Here is a 13,904-nt window from a genome sequence, read left to right as displayed (position 1 = left end):
GTGAGTGTAGATAAAAGATGCCTATTGCTGGGTGACAAAATCTTTCTGGTTTCCTCACATGCAGTTAAGAATGCATGTTTCGTGTAAGCAGAAGGAAAATCAACAGTTTAATTCGAACGACCCAACACAAGGAGGCTAACTGTCGCTTTATAAGTGATATATGTATACCACATTGGGCTTTCTGAAGTGAAACCATACAATATTTTTCCAACATACAGAAACTGCTGTGCTTAAAAATTTCCAGATGCTCACGGTCGTTTCAATTTAAGGTAATTAATTTTGTAGAACAAAGTACGTTTTTGTCCAAAATGAAATTGTTAGAACAGTAAATGCTGTCGATAGCGTAGTGGGAATTCTCATTTGCATCACACTATTTGTATCCTGGAATGCAAACGATATCCTGAAAAGACCAACTGCCATATGATGTCAGACACCATGAACTGGGTCGTCAGCCTTGTACAAATATCATGATCATCTTGTAAAATTCCGAGATTATTGTTGTACTATAGCTGTGCGTACACTAATCGTAGTCTGTCACTTTTGTATGGAGCAAGAGGTGTGAGTGAGCGAGACCTTGTTTAGTCCGGGAAAAAAATGCTGTTGACACAGCTGATATCCCAGTCTTGTTGTCAAAAAAGAATTTCCTATGATGAATGATTCGCGAGACTGCGAATGTGATTGAACGATTCTTTGGTGCCCAGTGCTTGATGACCAAAAACCTACAAATGGCTTGTTGCGCGGCGATGATCGACTGAGTCCTTTAAAATATTATGCCATAAAATATCTGATCCATAAAATATCTGATAATAGAGGGTTACTACTACACTGTCTTCAATCGTCGGCAACTCAATAATAAGTCTGAGCCTGCCCTTGCTTCTGGATGAAGCGTCGGTCATGCAGCATGTTATACAAGTAAAAAAGCGGTTACGGGACCTTGAAAACTCCCCAGTTTTAGTGCGAGAGAAAGGTAAGTCCAGTATAAACATTCACCAGGCATCAAACAACTTCAGTCTTACTCTGTCACTATCTGATTCAACATTTACTGAGAACAAAACAAGCCGCAAATCGGTGCATGTGTTTTAGTTTTCCGCCAACCTGAATATCAAACAATGCAGTGTTCGGGTTGGAGCGCTTAAATGAATCTTAGTCTTCCTGCAACAGAGAAGTTCCTTCGCATAAGATATAGCACGCATGCAGCATCGCAATTGCATCTCGAGGTTGTCTGATATGACTAGAGTGAGACGACTGATCAGTATCAACAGACAGCCCACTACCGGTTTTACCCCGATCGGACTCATGTGACCGGCCTATTCCTGAGAATCTGATAGGTACATCAACTTGTTTGGAAGTTTAATTTTGAGCCCACGTGCGTCCTAAAGCTTCTGAAACGTTATTGTCTCTGCTGGATTCAAGAAGCAAAATTTATATTCTGGCGCGAGTGTTTTTTCATTCCAAAAGAATCCAGGTCTCACACCCAATAAAGCAATCCTTCTCGCCAGGCGAATGATACAGGCCAACTCGGGTGGCACACATTTGTGGGAGGAATGCACAAAATAGCCTCGTTTTGTTCATCCATATCATTAATCGAGGCAGCCTTTTTCCATGTGTGCTTCTGCTCATGGAGATGGGTAACTAGATGACTCAACTATGGCCAACTATACTGAACTTTGGTAGCCTACGTACTTGTTTCTCGTAGAGGGATAAAATCACGGAGATGGTGCATTGCTTCACGGCTGAAAGAGAAGTTTGGGGGTACAGTATCCAAGAATATGACTGCTATTCTAGTGGGGTCACTGGCAGAGAGACTAGAAAGTTTTGTTTTTTCAAGCAGACTTAATTTGTCCGTTCTATTCCAGTGACGCACAAAACTTACCAGAGGAATGCTGAAATTCCGGCAGATGGCATTTGTCGGTTCCTTCCGGCGCCGACTTCATACGTATGTTTGCGCCAATGTGAGATTGATCCAATATGAAATCTTCCTCTCCGGTGGTGGCGTCCTGAGAAGGAGTCACCAGAATCATTGGCACCGCAGACGATGGTTCTGGAAGATTTTCTTGTAAACATCTCGGGCCGGAATGGGTCGGTGGGCATCTAAATATTAGTAAAAAATATTATTAGGAATGTTCAGACACTCCAGAGGAAAATGAAAAGACAGTTGGTGTGTCGGGGAATGCTTCCGTTTTTTTTAAAGCTATTGTTTCAGTTGGGATAATAGCACAGGGCTGCTAAAATCAATGAAATACCTTATTGAACGGGGCATATTAGTCGTTCCTCACCTCGATTTCTCGCCCACAGAAGGAATGGATCCTTGGAAAGGATCACAACCGGGTTGTAACCTGAGACAGTAAGGCTTATCACCCCACGTGGCCATCGTTCATTTTGGTCAGCAGGCTATTTGAAAGGCATCAACTACCTTCCGATATTTCAAGCGCTTGTTTTGCGGTTCCTGATAGGAGACCAACCCAAGCTAGATGACCTATCGACTGAAGGGTGCAAGCGGATGTTTACTGTGACATCGACAAGTTCCAAAGTGTCTTGTCCCACAACGTTTTGTATGATTTCAATGTTGTTAAACCCCGTAAAGGCACTTGACTGACTCGAATAAATTAACATCATTCAAATGTCAAAAGGTAAACAAACAGCTGTCCAGTAGCTTAAACCAATGCTAGTTCACGAACCTGTTGATCAATCGCAATAAACATCTGTACAGTGTTTCTTGGCCTCCCAACATAGATTGGCCTCGCCAGAAAATAAGAGAAAGTGAGATCTATGGACGTAATACACTACGCATAAAGTTGCTGAAAACTCATCGACAGCACATAACCGGTTTCGATTTCCAAGCAGCCCATCAGGTAGGCCCAGTCCCTGAGTCTCCGTTCTACTTGAAACCAAAAATACCGTGAACGAGGGATTCAACGTGAGATCTACGTAATACACTACGCATAAAGTTGCTGAAAACTCATCGACAGCACATAACCGGTTTCGATTTCCAAGCAGCCCATCAGGTAGGCCCAGTCCCTGAGTCTCCGTTCTACTTGAAACCAAAAATACCGTGAACGAGGGATTCAACTGGATCTCAGGTAGGTCTTTCGTCAAAACCAAATCGGTTTGCGGATGCGTTTATTTCGCTAAGAAAGTAGCCATTCAGGTTAACTCGGTAAGCTGAGAACCGCCGACGAAAACCGCAGCAAATAAAAGCGTTTTAGCCGTTGTGCACTGGACTATTTGCTCCTCTTGTATTTCCTTGACCATGCCTGTTGAAGGGGCCTGCGCATTAGAGGCGATAGCATCCGTTCTCCCAGTGTTATCCTAGGCCACCGAGACTAAACGAAGTACGCGCGGTCTTCACAAATTCGCAACAACAAGTCCGAAAATTGCAGTGGAATTCTCAGCTGAGTGCAAACGGCTTCATGCACAAAAAGCGCATACCTGAAGATGTTTGCTTGTTAAACAAAGTAAACAACTAAATGCCGAGAGTAAACTCCATCTTTGAAAAGAACTTAGAGGCGAAATTTACGACATAGTTGGGTGAGTCGTGCCCATAAAGTTTGATCATCTGTATTTAATTTATTACGACGGGGTATATTTGATCAGGAACAATGGAAGTAATGTTCCGAAAGAAAACCACCCATCCCGCCCCGTTGACATGTTACCCAATTCGCATAATAAGACTCTCATTTACTTCTGGCTACGGTATTAGAACGTTGTTTACTCATCGGATAAGCACATGTGAGCGGCTTATTTCTCAAGTTTTCTCGACCAAGTTGAATGAAAAATACCAATATATTCACACAGAATAGCAGAGGCTGTACCTGTTAGAGACTATCCCTAACTGAACCTCTGATTTGCTTGAAGGAAATCCGGGCTGGCTACTTTCAATACACGTAAGTGATTTTGAAGGGCCAATTGGTAGATCAGATACATTTCCTTTCTAGATATTTCCAAAGACGTGCAGACGGCTTGCTCGTCTATGAAGGTTTCACTCTATTTTTCGTCGATTATGAAGTATTATGATGGAAGTCAATGTAAAATCGGTTGTACTTTTGAGGAATCAATGGTTCAGTTGAGTTTTATCCCCATAAGACTCTCTGAAGCTTTCTCCTACAATTTGTACTGTTTCGAAACGTTTCATCTCCTCATAAGTATATCTCATCCTGTGACGCAGAACTTTGATGAACTTTGTGAATTCAAAAAGAATCACATAGTTTTCAAAGCTTATGCTGTCTTATCCCCACAAAAACCGATTGTTCGACCAGTGACTTGCATTCATTCCCCGTAAACCAACGAGCTCTTTGTTAGTTATATCTCCCTGTCAATCTTGAGATGCTCTTACTTACTTGGACACTGTGTATAGACAAACGAAAACCGGTAATCTATGTATGTTCGAAAGGTACACCAGTCAAACAATCGTGTATGCATCCATACTTATTTGAGCTCGACCCGGTATGATTCATTTCTCGAGATAACAGATGCAAAGTTACCCATCATGTCCGCAAAATCCAAAAATTGCAAATTTAGAACTATTTATCCATCTCATCTCCAGGCTACTTAACCATAACTAACTATGAATTATTGTTGATTGCTTTACCAGTCTAATGCCAGTTATTGTTCGTTTTAGTGTCAAATTCTAAGCTGTGCGGCCGTGGAGCTACGGCGGGTTGATGTAACGGCATGCACCGACAGCATTTAGGAATACCTAAAAGAAATCAATGAGAAGTGACAATGAAGGACTTTGTTACACCATTTTGCAAGGTATATTTTCAGAAAATCAGTGTGTACCTCACCGTAGAACGCTGCGGGAATTGCAACAAGTAAAGAGTCGCTATAAACTTCCATATCCAAATATTCCCCATATTCCTATTCATTCCCTACAAATTCCATCACTCCTCCTATAAACTTCATATCCAAATATTCCCCATATTCCTATTCATTCCCTACAAATTCCATCACTCCTCAAAGGATTCGAAATGGGTTTCGTCCAACCTCTGGCTATCTGCCTCTACCTTTCTTCAAAATGATCGTTCGTGGAATTGTCTCTAGACGTATTATTTTCCGGAGAAAGAACTAAGAAAGAACGTGAAATCATAGAAGCATGGCACTCCACTGAAAACGCCATCAACAAAGACATCAAAATTCATCCAGTCTGTCGGCCACTGCAAACAAAAGAATTACGGAACTACAGAACGCAGATGCGGATAAAGTAACAACAAACAAACAATCAGACTGAGACAGGGAAACTACCAAAAATAGAAGCCGCCGTCACAACCAACCAGATTCAAAGAAGGAAGAACACAACACTAACCGGGAACTGACCAATTGCAAGCAGACCTGAAGCACCCTAAAGCAGCCATCCAACAAACCAGTGGGATGAGGGCATACAGACCACGACGCAGCAAAAATCACGGTCGGTGCAATAATAATGCAACATAAGATATATATTAACTAGCCAATCACATGACATGATATCAAATACTCTTCAAAAACTATGTAAACGCAGCTGGGCACAGAGGAAGCACTCATTCAACTGCTCAATGACGATGTCTCCTCGACTGGGACGAAAGGGCTGCAAGCCAACTGCCAAACTCAGCAAACAGATCAATTGCCATCTGGTCAACCACCAGTAAACACACCTGAGTAACCCATATTTCGACTAATTGACATTATTGCTTACACTGACATTTGAGTCGCATGTGGATATCCTCCTGTCTATTACAGAGTCATTGATCGCCCTGAGCAGCGTTCACCAAGAAAGTTTCATCGATTAGAGTATTGGCGCACTGTTGAGGCTGAGACGTTTGGACTGAGTGGATCAATGCACATGTATGTAACACATATGATCGACCGGTAAAAACACTAAATCACCAAAAGTTCGGTTATTAATAAATAGCTGGTTTCTACTTCTTTACGGTTGTCTTCGCCTTGTGTACGAATCGTGCTATCATGCCAGCTTGCTCATTTCTGACAACACCGTGTGTAAAATGTGATACTACTAACCCCCGTCTATCCATAGTTCACTCGGTTTAATCCGCTGATGAGGAAAGTCAATAGGCATCTTGGTTCTCGAGCGCTCAATTAAGTATATTAACTGAATCCAAAATGGGCGTGGGTTGGTGGGGAGAGGAAAATTCAGCGACTGCTGGTACAACACTATTTGTGGTCTATGTGAGGGATACCAAATTGGTGTTGACGTAAGAAGGGAAAAAGTGCGAAAACCAATTGCGCCAATCCACTTTAGACTACCATGGATTTACAAAAGGCGATTGTTGAACTGGGATGTTTTGCAGTCGGTTTGATATTGGCCCATTAAGTATCGTTTGGTTTACCATCATACCACGTCGCCCAGAACCAGCAGGACATGTCTGACGATGTGGCAGAACAGTGAGGTTTGGCGGAGGTGTTTGTGGGATGACCAACAGGGTGTATAGCCAGCTGTCCCAATACCAGCGCACTGTGCTTCATGTCACAGGGATAGATCAAAAGTTGGGAAGTTGAATAAACAGAACACATTGTTATATTCGAGTAAACGCGTTCACAATCCTGCCATTGTTTTTCTTCGCGCTCCCGCTGTTTGGACTTTCGATGTGCTATGGTGTCTTGGTTGATTTCCCTCCCCAGCCTTGGTTCAGTTGAGTTTCCACTCCAAAGATCGGTTGAGATTAGAACCTACACTGCCACGTCAGTCTGGAATAATGCGTGGCATTTTGATGGTTACCAGTTTCCGCTTCTCAGTCTGACTAAACAACATGGCCGCTGGGATCCGGTTGTAAAAAACCACACGACCGGGACTGTTTCAACACATCGTTGGAGTCACGGAAAGTATAGATGGATCTAAAACCGACTTTTGAAGGTTGATCTACACCCCCTAGGCATCGTTAATGTAACCCTACCTGGCAGAAAGGCACCCAGCATGAAACTCCTGAGTTCAGCAATCAGTATATCATCTAACCTAACACCAACAGAGACTTCGTTATAACCTTGGATACTGTGTTTTTATTCTCTGAACCAGCAGCGAGTATGTGATGCATTTCTCCTCACGCGGACTGTGGCACCTTACTGCCCATATTTGGTGAGTAGCACATCTGTAAACCAAAGTCACTTGCACTCTTAGTGCTAGGATCTTCGGGTGTTGGAAATCTTCCAGTTTTCTTGACATCCTAACCGCGAACTAGTGTGTAAATAATGGAATAACGAGGACTTCTTAACTATCCAGCGGAACGGAGGGGAATGCATGTTGTTTCAGCCAAACACCAAGCCCTCAAGTAAGATCTGATCGACAAGTGATCCCTTGGAATCAGAAAAATAACCCGTTCCCAAGCTATATTTTCGAAAAATCCTAAAAGATGGCTTCAAACTGATCTGAAAGTGCAACTTTAGTTTGGGGGTCAAGTTTGCGTAAAAGAGGATCGTTCAAATCGGCATGTTACACATGATTTTGTTGGAATTCGCAGCAATAAGCAATAAAGCATCTACTCTGTGGAATCAGGTTTTTTGTGGTCCATGTTAGGGAGCAAATTTGGTATTTAGAAACAAGGGAACATTTGTCGCCTGAAGTGTCCGCCGAATAGATTAACCATGACATTTAGCTTCTCCCCATATGAAAGTTTGGGAATACAGTTTCAGACAAACAACCAAATTTACCATTTTTTTACCGGTTTGGTCTTGTGGATTCAATATGGGACGACAAATGGCTAAACTTGTCCCCAAGGATTCATGTACTAGGTGCTTCTCCACTGCCCTCAGCTAACATTTTTGGAGTATAAGAATTCCATTTGCACCTCTGATCAAAATAATCGTAAATCTTGTGATAGCAACAGCCTGAGTATGTCTTCGATGATTGAGACAAAATGAGAGTAGGAACGCTAATTTTGTGTTGCAGTTACCAATGCGTTGTACATACGTTTAAAAACTTAGCTTCTCCGAGCTGACAGTTTCAACGAGTGTGAGCAGCGATCAGAGTCGCGGAGGTTCGCCGCAAACTGACAATCGGCTTCGCATGTTCCAATTTGATTGGACGGGGAGCAGGAAGATTAAGAGCGCGAATCAGGACTTAAGGTCATCTGTGATGTAAACCTCTGCGTGAGTGATGATAAGCAACTGGTCACATGCTATGCTTTAGTGGTACCCAAACGATGGCATTCAAAGGACATTCCCTCAGGCAGAGGTATGAACTGCTAATCGACTTTCAGGTGTCTTTTTTCAAAGCGTTTAACATCCATAAATGCACCTGCATCACCGTAATCATCAACAACAAAAGGGAACATTGGTACTGCACTGTCGTAGAAACACGTATATCGGCCTATCCAGATAAGCATACAAACGGTCAAAATTCAGGATATTGCCATTTCATAATGAAGATTGGAAGGCATACGACTGTGCCTTTCGTATTCAGCAAATTTTTGTGACCCATCAAACAGTCATGTTAGGCGCACATCTAACAAACTTTGCAGAGGACTCAAAATTTTCGTTCCAAAAAACCTGAATGCCCGTGGGATGGTAGCTAAACTGTTATATTAAAAAGCGACATTACCAACGCGTCAGACAGGTAGGTATGCGCTGCATCAAGGAGCTTGACATGAAAACTCTCCCCTTTATTTGATTAATCTCCCCATGTACTTTTGAAGTCCATTTGATTTGCTGACTCGCACTCGCCATTCACCTGCGTTTAGGGTAGCCCCTTCCGACGATGCTATATTAGCATGTGTGTGATTGTGCTTAACTGACCTACTTACCCGTCTGGTGAGCATGCCCTGACTTGCTCAGCCGTGAGTTCCGAGTGCCGCAATGCCAAACTGAATCATTAGACTGGCCTCGGAAGGCACGACCGAGGCCACCTACACTACCGAATCAACGTTCTGCTCGCCGTTGTCTGGCGTGCGGACTTTCACGTCACTGCACAGATCAGTGATAGACTTGCACCTTTTTTGACGCGACAAGCGTAAAAAATCGCGGTTTATTGTAACATTTTACCCATTTTTATGTATGTATCACAGTAGATATTTTAACCCAACTCTACCTTGTGATCATCAGACCTACGCGTGACTCATAGTCCCCTATCCGGAACCTCAACAACTGTTTCTTAGATTTGATGCCAAGCGAGTTACGAATAATAGACGGAAATTTGTCCACAAACCTAGTACCACCCCAATCCTTATTGTGGATAAACATACACTTCATGAACTGTGCGGGAAGTAGATCATGTCCTTGATGATAGCGCAGCTGTGTTTCACCCTCAAATATAGATTTTGAGGCCATTCCTCAGGTGTTAGGTGGCTACCGACATAGGGCAACGGGGTTGAGCACACAGATCAGAGAGGACCCGTCTCAATTCTAGACACATAGGTTTGGCTAAGAAATTATCTGATTACCGCCAGTCCGATAATTGATTTCGCGTGCCTCGATGAAGTATGATGTCTTAATTGGACAGGACATTAAAATGCTCAGACGGCGGTAAGAGCGCGAACGGTTAGCCAACTCAGTCGACAGACGGACGTTTGGCAAGGCCTATAGCGGTCCGGTCTTTCTGTCCCTAATCGGTATGACATTTTTTGGCCAAGCAACTGACAGAAATATGTTATTCTTCCTAGCCTTGCTTACAATCAGCTGTCAGTTGGGCACATTAACACCGTCCAAACAGCTAACTGAAAAATGCGCCCAAGTGACATGAAATATTTTGCCTTCGGTATGTGAATTACGGATTTCGGTGAGCCTGATAACTGATTCAGCCGCAGTTTCCTAACCGACACAAAATAATTCCCGTTGGTTAACCCACAATTCAACCTACAACTCCAAATTCAACTCACAAGAATCGTTCATCTAAAGGGCTTTATTCAACAATCTGTCGGTCACGTGGTCGGTTAACTGATCGAACCACTAGTTAGGACACAGATTCGGAAACTGATTAAATTTCTTGAGAAGCCCAACGCTAATTATTCTCAATAAGGGTGATGAAACAGCTGTACAGTCCTCCTTCTTTTTTCAGTATAGATTCGTCTCACTTCACAACTGAAAATTTTCCACAGGTCCGATTGACTTCACAATTCGTCAGATGGCTAAACCAGAGGTTTTTCTTTTGAATATTTGGTTGTGCTAATCAGTTAGTTTCTGTCTGACCTAATTGCTTGTCCAAAAATTGAACGTTTGAAATATGAAACGCGACTGTTGTACAGTAAATTATCTACGTATGGATGAGTTCAATTAGTACATTTCCCCCGCCCGAATGATGCAAGTGAGACATCACATGGCTCCTTTCTAACCTGGACGCCCAGCCAAGTTTGCCAGCACAAAATTTATAAACCTTTTTATTTTCTGAGCAGAGTGTATTCCGTAGAATTCAGCATTGGCTTGCTCTGTTCGAGTGTACTTCCACCGCATCGGATTATCCCACACATATTATCAGTTTTGTCAAGTTGAGCCAACTATTCACTTGTAAGTTGAAGCTCTTTGAACTTGTTTTTAACCCTGAAGGATCCGTATACCAAGTGGTAATTTTCAGCATTCATTCCCACGTGCCAACAGAGCAGAACATCGTTCTCCAAACTGAATCAGCGGTATTGATGATGTCACAATCCCGTCTAGCCGGCTTGAACTTCCGGCAAACCTGAGAAGGCTGCCTGATGCCGAGCGTGAATTTCAACAGTGATGCATCACTGCCGGCACAAAAACGAACAGACCCACACAATGACGCGTAGACGAGCACAGAGATTCTTCCATAGGACTGACAACTGATCTAAGGGTCACACCGATCGTAATACATGATACTAGACCCAAATGACGCTGCACTTGATTCAACTGGTTTTAGAATTCCTTGGAAAAGTCTTTCCACGGAAATCAAAACGTCAGCTCGTAATATAGTATTCGACCATACTACTTTTTTTACTTTAAATGTTTCCACATTCCCTGACCTTATTTACACTAGATGGCCTAGGTATTTCCACTTAAATAAACAAATTTATTGCGGTGAACCGCAACACATCTTCGTAGTTGACCTGAGGGGCAATTTTCCTTGCGCTGAGAGGATTCAACAAATTGTGTTTTAACAACTCTATTATAGAACACAATCCGGCATTGCGTGTGACTTCTACCTAACCTACTGTCCCTGTGGGTTTTTTTTGCAGAACGACTTCGATTTTTGGCTAAAGGTATTGGTGCACACAATCAGGGCACTTGCGGTCAGCGTATTCGAAGCAATTCTGTGATTTGCTAGCCCAATCACTTAATCACCACATCACCAGAGTGAAGCCCTGTTTCTATTTCGCTTTCTCAAACGCTTTCACCGTGGAAGTATGGCTACGATATCCGTCCTGAGGGTCTTCTGGTTGCGGTGATCTGTTTTTTTCGGTTGGTCGAAGAGTTAACCACAGCTGCAGGGTATCATTTTACTCATCTATGTAGGAGTAAGTGCCCATCGGATTTTTACTTTCCGAGGGGTTAGGGGGCACGTGATCAAAAACAAGGTGATACGTAGGTCTCATTAGTCACATTTGTCACACAGGTTTAATTCTGCCGATGAGGACAACATTGTTGATATCAATGCCTTAACCCAATTAAACAAATGAACACTATCACAGTTCCAAACTTACCTACAAACTGGTTGGTTGTTGATCATTAGACATTTGCCAGAGTTGCAAATGTTCAGCGGACACGGACTGTAAGCTGTGTAAATGAAGCATATAGAAAGATTCCGTAATGATCTAGACAGCCGGATAGGTATTTTTTACGGATAATTAGGTGCTTCTTTTCAGAGAGGTTTACCAAACGGTCAGTGGATTTATTCCTTGGCAATTTTTGCCTTTGACACAAGGCCGAGTGAGTATCAGTGAGTTATCAGATTGATAGGGTTTTAAGGCAAACAGGGAACCAATCCATCATGACTAGATGACTTGTTCAGCGCTGGGTGTCTGTCTGAACTTCCTGTTTGGTGGGAACACTCGCATAATTGCACGACTGTGAGTTAGTCGGCAGCGGAAAGCTGTGTGGCTGTTTAAACTGGTCATGTAAAACGTGTATATTAGGTTGTAACCACAAAACAACATCGCATGTTACCAGGAAAGTAACCTACTTGGCAGAGGTGAGGCAGAGTAGCCAGCAAGAGATAGAAAAACCAAAATAAAAAAGAAATAACAGGTAGAGATTCAACAGATCCGAAACGAGTTTAAACGAAAAAGGAGTGATTGACAGCCGTGAGTTTCTGATTCCCAGATAAAACAGTCCAACTTTCCAGTCAACAGGGATTGCAATTTCCAGAGGTCCACAAAGCTTGTCAGTAGTATAACAAATTAAAAGCATGTAGAGATGTTTCTGACACCTCATCCTACTAGTTGTACAAGAGTAAAGTGCATTTCTTCTAGAAAAAAGCCGTCCTTACAAGCAAAAAATATATATCACTGTGAAGTAAGCCAATTTTCGCTGCACGACATATATCTCAGATTACAAAGCTCTTCCTTTCGTTTGAATGTTTTCCCTTTTGGCCAAATTCCAATCAGGGGATGGGTGACCCCAAGTCTTAAAACCGTGTACTTTCGACGCTATCCCCACTTGGTCACTTGTATTGTACGACAGGTCATATATACGTTATTTACTGGAAACTTTCAAGGGTATTGTTGATCAGCAGAATAAACGCTTCCGTTAGCAAGTTTTGTGTGCTTTACGCAAGATAGCGGCCTACGCGTAGCCTACTGAGGATAACACACCTCCATGTGAATACCACTATGTGGTGATTCGGCCAAGATGTGTTAGTCGGCCCACGATAAACGCATTCAACTCTTGTCTTGAACTGGAGTTAGGCTACAGGAATTGTGCAAATGGAGGACCCTCAACGAGAGGAGCAGAGGAAGTTTTGCTGGGTTATGTTGTTCAGCTGGTGACCACCTTCTACTGTGATCATCTTGCGAGCATAGAGGACATCGTCTATGCGTTATCAGGAAATTTAGGAGGAATCTATTTGTTGACATCGAAACTAACTTCACTCAGGAAAGACACCGGTATCATCTCGCTTGATAGTGAGAAAATTGCACAAAAGTGCGACGATCAATGAAGAGTTCAGAGGTCTATTTCTAACAATGGGAATATAGAAGGATACAAAGAGAGCTCAACCACAGAATTTCAAACGCCATTTACATATAGATGAATATCTAGATCCGTAAAAGTACAGTTTCTCGAGCAAGAACACTTGCGGTTGGAACGGAAAACAAGTATGGTTGCGCAGGTGGCGTGATCAACCGGGCAAGAGAAGTATCCGATAACTGGAGAATCCAGGGATGCGGACACAAAACACAAATGTACAGTAATAAACGCACAGTAATCTTGATATTCGGGCATTAAACTGACTCTTTCGGGGCTCTAAAGAGTAAGCTGGTGTAGAAGGGACCAGCTCAAATTCGTTAGCAGGCAGGTGTAGCTGTCAACCGGCTTGCGATGAATTGCAAGTAATGCCATTGTCCTTCTTGGACTTGGCGTCATGACTGATACAATTTCTTCTGTTCCGAGAAACTCGTAGGCTGTTTATTACAACAGGTGAAATTGAGGACTAAGCAATCATGAACTAGTAAGAAAGTCTAGGCGGCTGAATTCCCCACAAAGCGTTCGCCATGTTCATTTGGTTGCTCTCTGTGATAAGGTCTGAATGCAGAGGTTTTAGTACAAAAAACTAGACATATCTTCCACTCAAAATGCACTGACGATGTCAGCTTGATTGATGGATGAAATTCTGCAACCTAGCTGAAAATCTTAATGGAACGAATCGGCGAGTTCGTCACACCACGAGCTAACAATACTCTTTTCAGTATCAAAGTTTTCGCTATCTACACGGGTGCCGTAAACTCATCATTGTTAACCTATGTTATCAAGGAAGAGGGCGAATATTGAGGTAGTGTTGAGCTGCCGACCTTCCCTGTGAAGGGACTTCA

At 42.7% G+C, this 13,904-nt stretch overlaps 1 protein-coding gene across 1 annotated transcript; it reads right to left on the bottom strand.

Annotated features, from left to right (window-relative positions):
- Positions 1-1,849: 1,849 nt before the first annotated feature.
- On the bottom strand, positions 1,850-11,652 carry T265_12836 (hypothetical protein; the record flags this gene model as incomplete). Its single annotated transcript, XM_009165797.1, has 4 exons — positions 1,850-2,091; positions 8,730-8,789; positions 8,836-8,916; positions 11,580-11,652. Coding segments are annotated over 4 exons (408 nt in total), but the record flags the coding sequence as incomplete, so codon positions are not given.
- Positions 11,653-13,904: the final 2,252 nt, after the last annotated feature.

The sequence above is a fragment of the Opisthorchis viverrini genome (assembly GCF_000715545.1).
Source record: "Opisthorchis viverrini unplaced genomic scaffold opera_v5_18, whole genome shotgun sequence".
Lineage (NCBI taxonomy): Eukaryota > Metazoa > Platyhelminthes > Trematoda > Opisthorchiida > Opisthorchiidae > Opisthorchis > Opisthorchis viverrini.
This window is presented reverse-complemented; position numbering and strand designations above follow the sequence as displayed.